At 55.5% G+C, this 7,618-nt stretch overlaps 1 protein-coding gene across 1 annotated transcript; it reads left to right on the top strand.

Annotated features, from left to right (window-relative positions):
* Nucleotides 1–1,055: 1,055 nt before the first annotated feature.
* Nucleotides 1,056–4,854, top strand: WISP2 (WNT1 inducible signaling pathway protein 2; the record flags this gene model as incomplete). Its single annotated transcript, XM_010014031.1, has 4 exons — nt 1,056–1,115; nt 3,432–3,648; nt 4,210–4,528; nt 4,692–4,854. Coding segments are annotated over exons 1-4 (759 nt in total), but the record flags the coding sequence as incomplete, so codon positions are not given.
* Nucleotides 4,855–7,618: the final 2,764 nt, after the last annotated feature.

Below are 7,618 nucleotides of genomic sequence, written 5' to 3'. Positions count from 1 at the left end.
TCAGTTTCCTGAAGGTCTTGAGATACTTAGTTTTCTCTTGCCTAAGAGCCAGTCTTGCATCCCCCAGGCACAGTGGCCAAGAAAGCTCACACAGGGCAGGCTGACAAGTGGTACAGCATTGGGAGGCAACTGCTGAGCACCCACTTCTCTTCCTCAAGCTTGGATTTTAAATTCTCATGTTGCTTAAGACAGCTGTAATTTTCAGGAGCTGAATTTGGGGTTACAACAGTTGAAGTCACCAGGGCCAGACTGCAGCCTCTGTGCATCACGTACTCAGAGCAATGAAACACAATGTGCATCCAGCCCCCTCCTGCCCCGTGGCCTCCTTGGGCAGGCCCAGCCCCACGCAGGACAGGGATGCTGTGCCAGGCAAATGGAGAGGGAAGCACACCTTTACTGTATGGAGAGCTTGCCTGGAAAACTGCTGCAGCCTGAGCTGATTATACACTGTCCAGGGAAAGGATCCTGCCCTTGACTTCAGGGCCAGCTCACCCCTCTCCCACATCCTGCCATGCACTGGTCTTAGCATAAAATACAGCAGTGGGTGCCCTGTTCCTGCTTGGTCGTGGCAATGTCCAATGGGTCAGCCCTGCCAAACTCTTCAAGCCCAGGAGGAAGACCCCAGCTTGCCCTGGGCAGACCCTGCTCAAGCAGAAAGGAAGAGGCACGGACCTTCCCTCCTGGTTGCAGTGAGCAGCAAGGACCTGGTTCACCCCCCAGCCTTGTGCTGTGTTCCCTGGGGAGAGTGTCCCATCCCATCCCATCCCATCCCTTCCCTTCCCGTCTCGGTGGACAGCACGTTCTCACCTTGAGGGGAGTGGAAATGGCAGCTGGAATGTGGGCTGGAAAGAAAAAAAAGAAAGCAAAAAAAAAAAAGAGAATCTTGAGGCTTGTCCAAACCTACTCATGTTTATATTGGAGCCTGTGAGTGACATCAGAGCAGGGAGAGTATAAACACCAGCAGGACCTACTCAGGGCTTTAAAACCTGCGAACACGCCGCTGCCTCCAAACTGCCTGGGGGGTGATGTGCTGCAGTGGCAGAGGGGAGAGCAGCATGAGGCTCCAGCTGGAGAAGCAGCTCCTCTTCCTCTCCCTCCTCTGCATCCTCTCCAAGGTAAGGGAGCCGGGGCCCTGGGGCTGCTTTAGCCTTAGTCGGGGAAGCACCCGGTTCTTGTGAAGTGAGATGCAGGGAGGACTGGGGTGTTCCAAGGAGCCTGGTGGCTAACGCTGGCAGGCAGGCTGGCTGTACTTACGCAGTCCCACAGGGACAGGGCTATGCTTAGGAGAGACATCTGCAATGAAGCAGCAGGGTCTTAACGTTCATGGGCCAATCTGTTGGGCAAGTCCAGGGAGCACACAGGAATGACAGCAATGCGCTCTGTTTGCTCGCCTGGCCCTGCAGCTCTCGGGGCTGTGGTATGTGTCCCTGCGAGCGAGCCCCAGCTCGGCTCCTGCAGACTCCTTCGTCTCCCAGGGCAGGAGGCCAAGCCCTGAGCACCGGTCTCGGCATTACACAGCTCTCCCCCTGCCCGGGATGATCATGCAAAGCCAATGCCTCTGACAGGATTTGAAGTATTGTAGTGATTTCTCTTTTCTCTTGGATTCTATGTGAAAATAGTTGCATGTGCTGAGAACAGGGATGTTGAAAAGTGTGGGGTATCTCAGCTCCAAGTTCTAATTGCTGCTTGAATCCCAAGGCAGACCTTCTGCAAGCAGGGACATTGTGGCAGCATCGTGCCTGTTTTGACTCCTTTCCCAGACATTTAAGATCTCTGATAGGAACCACATTGTCATCTAAAGACAAGTTAATTACAAGGAGCAAGGGGAAATGGATTAATGGCTTGGCTAAGCTTTCTAAAACATTGATTTGTAATAGCAGCCTCCTGAAAGATGAAAAATGCCCTTGGCTGCCTGGGTAAGCTGTGAGGGAGAAATGAGTCCTGCCCCAGGCACTCATGAGTGCCTGGAGAATCACCAAAGGCCCTCATTCTGCAGCCCAAACCTGGCTTCCACAGCCAGTGCTTCAAGCCGCAAGTCGCTCTCTGGTTTCTGCCACACTAATAATGCTGCCCATTGAGAGAACTAGAACAAGAACCCGGGTTGCCCATCCCATTCTGGGTATATTTTACCCCCAGCGGCTAGCATTGACATTTGTAAAGCCCCATACAAAGCCATCTGAACTGCTTCAAATGGGGAACAGAGAGCACACCAGTACCTGCCTTCTCCAGCTGTTTATGTCAGACCTGATGCTACTGGGAGAAACTAAAAGAGAAAGAAAAATGGTATCTAAAACCACATGGTCCAGATGTGAACCCATCAATCTCTTGGCAATCTCAGCGGACACACCAGGACATGGCCCAGCATGGGATGAATGCTTTGTTTGCATGTTGGCTGAGCACGTGCTGGCCATGCAGTGGAGCAGCAGGGCTGCTGGAGGGTGGATCAGAGCTGCCGCATGCAGCTCGCATGTGCTGCCAGGCCAGTGCTGGCAAAGAACCCGCTCCCAAGCGGCAGAGCCAACTCACTTGGCTTCAGGCTCTATATGCAACAGCTCTGTCATATATGACATGACAGGAGTGTAAGCGCTGCCTGCAAAAGCTGTTGGTGCCAGGGTAATTGTGCAGGCAGAACAAGCCGTGGATATAAACACCTACCTGCTCAGGGGAACTCCTGCAGGCACATCCCTGGCAAACAGTCACTGAGCAGGCGAACGGCTGCCGTGCACATCCATGCCAAATTGATTACTCGGTCTAGCTAGGAGGGGAAATGTAATTCCCAGTCCTGTGCCTATCGCAGGGCTCGTTTCCCAGCAGGCCAGGCCAGGCAGAGCATGCTGCAGCCAGGGACAGACAGAGGAAGCAGCTGGACCAGGAGGGAAGCAGCGAGGTTTGCTTGGCGGCAATCCCCCCACTGCCAATGCAGTGCCCCATTTCTTGGCATGAATGAGGGCTGTGGGGACTGTCCAGAGTGAGGGGCTGTGCCCTTACCATGTGCGTTTGGCCCCTGGAAAGTCACATCTCCAGCTGGGTACAACCTGCTGCCCCGGAGCCAGGCTGCTTTCCATCACCACCTCCGTCCTGCTGGGCTTCTTAGGGCTGCCAGCCCAGTTAAATATGTTAAATAACCACCATTACATGTGATGCTCACTTTGTAGCTCCATCCTCTTCCTCTATATTCAGAGTAGTGGTGCCTTTCAGTCCCCACCCTGCAGAGAGCTGAGCATTCCTGATTCTCCCTGGTTTTCCATTAGGGTACATTGTGCCCTAAGGGAACAGTAGCTTTCCAGGCTGCTTTACTGTATTCCCATGGATATGCAGAGCCTCCCTCCACCAAAAATCTGCCCCCACGAGTAAGAGAAGGTTATGTATCTGTGCCAGTGAAACAGCCAAACCCAACCTGCATGGAACCAGCGATGGCTTTGCCTCTGCAGGTGTGTGCCCAGCTGTGCCGGAGACCATGCTACTGCCCCTGGGTGCCCCCCCGCTGCCCCCGCGGGTCCCCCCTGGTCCTGGATGGCTGCGGCTGCTGCAAGATCTGTGCCCGGCGCCTGGGAGAGCCCTGCGACTTCCTCCACGTCTGTGACCAGAGCCAGGGCCTCGTGTGTGACTACAGCACAGCATCCATGGGGAGAGGAGCCACCTGCAACTGTGAGCACAGGGGTGCCCGCTCCCCACAGGGATCCCGGCGCCCCCGGCTCCAGCCGTGGCCCGAGCCAGCTCCAGACATCTCGCAGCTTTCAGGGGAGCAGTTAAAGCTAGGAAGGCTGCTTTAGCGAGGACGAGCACGCAGCTTGGCCGCAGGGCTGTGCTGCAGCTCCAGCTCTTGTGCTGTTTGCTGACAGCAAACAGGGGTGTTTGAGCGGGGATGGACACGGGGGTCCCAGGGATGCTGCAGTCATCCTGCGGGGGATGGAGCCTGGGGGGCCTGCAGAGAAATCTCGGGGAAACGTTTCCTAGCCTGAAAGCCCTGAAAGGCAAGTTCAGAGCCAAAGGACAGTGGGTTTCTCATCTAATAGTGAGATGAGGAGAGGAGGTAGAGAAGGGGAGGAGGCTGAGCGATGCAGATGCTGATGCAAACTCATCTCTGCCCCATGTTCCTCTCAGTCACTTCTGTGACCCCCCTAGTTCAATCTCTATGTTCTCCCCAGCAGTCCCCTCTGCCATCCACACCTCTTTGTCCCTAATGGGCTCCCTGGGTGTCACTTGCAGTCGAAGACACCGAGGAGGGCTGCGAGGTGAATGGCCGGGTCTATCGGGATGGGGAGTTTTTCCAGCCCAGCTGCAAGCTCCAGTGCCGCTGCCTGGACGGGGGCTTCACCTGCATCCCACTGTGCCAGGAGGACATCCGGCTGCCCACCCCAGACTGCCCCTACCCGCGGCGCGTGGAGGTGCCAGGGAAGTGCTGCCCTGAGTGGATCTGCGAAACCCGGGACCAGCACCATCTCCTCCAGGATGCTGGGGCAGGTAAGGACATGCCAGTGAGAGGATGCCCACACAGGTCTCTGGGGATGGTCCCTTCACCTCAGACTGTGAACAGCAACAGGAGACACCTCTCTGCAAGTTTCCCTGCCACGCAGGGCTATGCCTGCAGCACCCGCAGGGCACAGTGCACAGTGCTTGGCTCCAACCACCCTTTTTCCCCTCATCTCTTTGAATGCAGCCCCCCGGGCAGTGTCCCCGCTGCTGCCGTACCCCTGCCAGGAGTGGGGCACAGAGTGGAGCGCCTGCTCGGCCACCTGCGGCGTGGGCTTTTCTACCCGCGTCTCTAACCAGAACCGCTACTGCAGGCTGGAGACTCAGCGGCGGCTCTGCATGGCCAGACCCTGCCCGGCTCTGCCGGCAGCATCCCTGGTGGTAAGTGAGGGACTTGGTGAAGCTGGTGTCCTGAGAAGGGGAAATGCCAGGCCCCCACCTACCTGTGGGCACCTCATCACCCTTCCTCAGCCATGACCTGACCATAACTCAGGGACAGATAAACCATCTTTTCAAACCTGGCTTGGAATATAGCTGTTGGCAGGAGCAGACCTGAATTTTGGGGTCTCTGGATGTCTGAATCCAGAAGCACTGTGGATCACACAGAACCCTGAGCCATGCCGGTGAGCTCAAGATGCCCCTATGGCCAGATATGCATTTGCAGCTCCTGCCTGGCTCCCTGGTGTCTCTGCCACCCCTTTAATTAGCCAGGCACAGCCCCAGCGCGGACAAGGTGCAAACCTGCCTTGCTCACATGCAGCCAATGCTTTCTGGGGCCAGGCACTTGCGCTGCTGGTCCTTAGATATGGGGGACACACCACCACCCCCTGCTCCATCTCCCCATCTTTCTCTGCTCTGCCTTTGCAGCAAGGAAATAGAGGTCATTTGTAGCTGTTCCCACCCCAGTTGCATCCCAGCGCCAGCATCTCATCCCGGCAAAGAGTCTAGCACAAGCCCATGGCACTGTGGTTTTGGTGAAGATGGAGAATGTGTCCCTTGGGAAACTGGGAAAGAACTGATGGACTTTGGCTGCAAAGGAGGGTGGAAATGGAGAACAAGATCCCTGTGTCACCCACCACCTACCCCCTCTGTGCACCCGCTGCCCCAGGCAGGGTTACTGGGCAGCATCCATGAGTTTCTTTGGCTGAAGAAAATGAAGAAACCCTGCCCCAAGTAGAACCCACCCGAGGAACCAGGAATTGGTCCTTTCCGAGATCGGCGGGACTTTTGGAGAGGCGATGCTGCTCCTCCACCACGTCTCACACATGGCTCTGCTCTGCGGGGGACACAAGAGAGATCATCTCCAGTACCTGGAAGCCCAAATCCCATGGGGCACCCTCATGCCCTGCCCCCCTAGGGATGAAGCAGGTACATAGGGCTACACACAACTCACCACTGCGCCAGGCTGAGCAGCTCGACTGTGCATGAGCTAAACCATCCCACAACATCCACCCTGCAACCAGCAGCTGCCTTCCTGAGCATGGGCAGAAGCATCCTCCTGATGGCAGCTCTAATTCACTTTCATTCTAATTCACCACATCTCTCCAGAATCAACACGAACCTTCCTGCTCCGCCTTGCCTCCTCCTCTCCAAAGTGCTGTTGGTTTGGCAGGGCTTCGGCGAGCGAGGAGCTCAGACACAGGAGACCCCGCTCCGCAGCCCCAGACATAGCTCCTGCAATCCAAACACATACCCTGCGAGCCACGGCCAAGAGAAAAGCAGGAAACAGAGAAAACAACTCACAAAGATGAGTCGGGGCCATCTCCCGACAGGCTGGAGCTGCTCCAGCTATGCAAGAGTCAGAGCAGGAGAGCTGCCCGGCAGCTCTGCCTTTACTTTCTCACAGCGATAACCCCTCTGGGTGACTGAAAAATGAAACCCAAATGCCCTCTAATGGCCTCCCACAAGCATGTGGAGGAAACGTTTTTCCCCATGGCAGGGCAAGAAGGACAACTGGAAAGGAGCCACGGTTTAGGTGACGTGTCCAGGCGAGATACGGACAGTTTAAATGTGTGGAATGTGAAAATAAAGATGTGCTCATCTAGGTGTGGAGCTTGTCTGGGGCTGTCCATGGGGGTGAGCCTGGCTCTGGTGAGCCCTCAGGAGCTTCACTGCTCATGGCCAGGTCAGCTGCTGCAGGAAAGGTCTGACCCAGGATGGGGCAGCTTGGAGGCACCTCAATTCAGGCTGCTTAGAATAAGAAAACAGGAAAAAAAAAAGTGAATCAAAGCACCGGAAACATTACTATAGGCTGTGATATCCTGGATTAAATTCTGCCCCTTTGCTTTTACTCAGCTCTACCAGTGGGACCAACCCACGGCACATCGGTGCTGGGATGCACAGGAGAGCACAGTATGGCACTGGCTACATTACTGCTGGGTCTGCAGCCCCAGGCACAGACCAGGCCATGCCTCCTCTCAGCCTCCCCAAACCCAAAGCCCTAATTTCCCCCTGTAACTCATCCCTCTTCCCACCAGCCCCACACCTCTTGCGCTCACCCTGGACCAGGATTTCCCTAACATCATGCCACCACCATCACCATCCCAACCCAACCCAAGACCATACCAGGGCAGATTTGGGGGGGCAGCGGCAAAAGGCTGAGTGGCAGTGGGAGCTCATCTCTCCTGCCTGGGGAAAGGCTCCCCACAAGCAGCAGGAAAGGCAGCAGGGCCAAGGCAGCCACTCACCTGCTCCCCCAGCCCCTGCAAGTGCTGAAAATAAAATGAAAGTCAAGCATGTTTTCAGCCACTTCTTGGGGATTGGGTGGGGGAAGCAAAAATATCTCACTGCTCATGCAGTTGCTTACAAAGAGAATTATTTGCTGGGATCATCTCGTGCTCTGCCAGAACACAGATGATTAATTCAGTTTAACACAGAAGACATGGTGGATTTGGCAGGCAGGATGAAAGTGGCCTGGTCTGCAGCTTCTGTTGACTTTCTACACCTCTGCAAGGCTGTGCCAAAAGAGCAGCGACACAAGGTACAGGTAGACTTTAGAACCACAATGTTCCTCGACTGACACGAATAAGATACATTTTACGTACTGAAAATCCTGTTTTTAAGCCAGTTCTTGTCTGAACATGTTGGGACAGGCTGCGGGCAGGGAGTGCTGCCAGGGCTCTCAACCCCTCCCAAATCCTGCCCA

The sequence above is a fragment of the Nestor notabilis genome, unplaced genomic scaffold (assembly GCF_000696875.1).
Source record: "Nestor notabilis isolate BGI_N333 unplaced genomic scaffold, ASM69687v1 scaffold29614, whole genome shotgun sequence".
In the NCBI taxonomy this organism is placed as follows: Eukaryota; Metazoa; Chordata; class Aves; order Psittaciformes; family Psittacidae; genus Nestor; species Nestor notabilis.
Note: the sequence above shows the minus strand (reverse complement) of the source record. Positions and strands in the feature narration are given on the sequence as shown.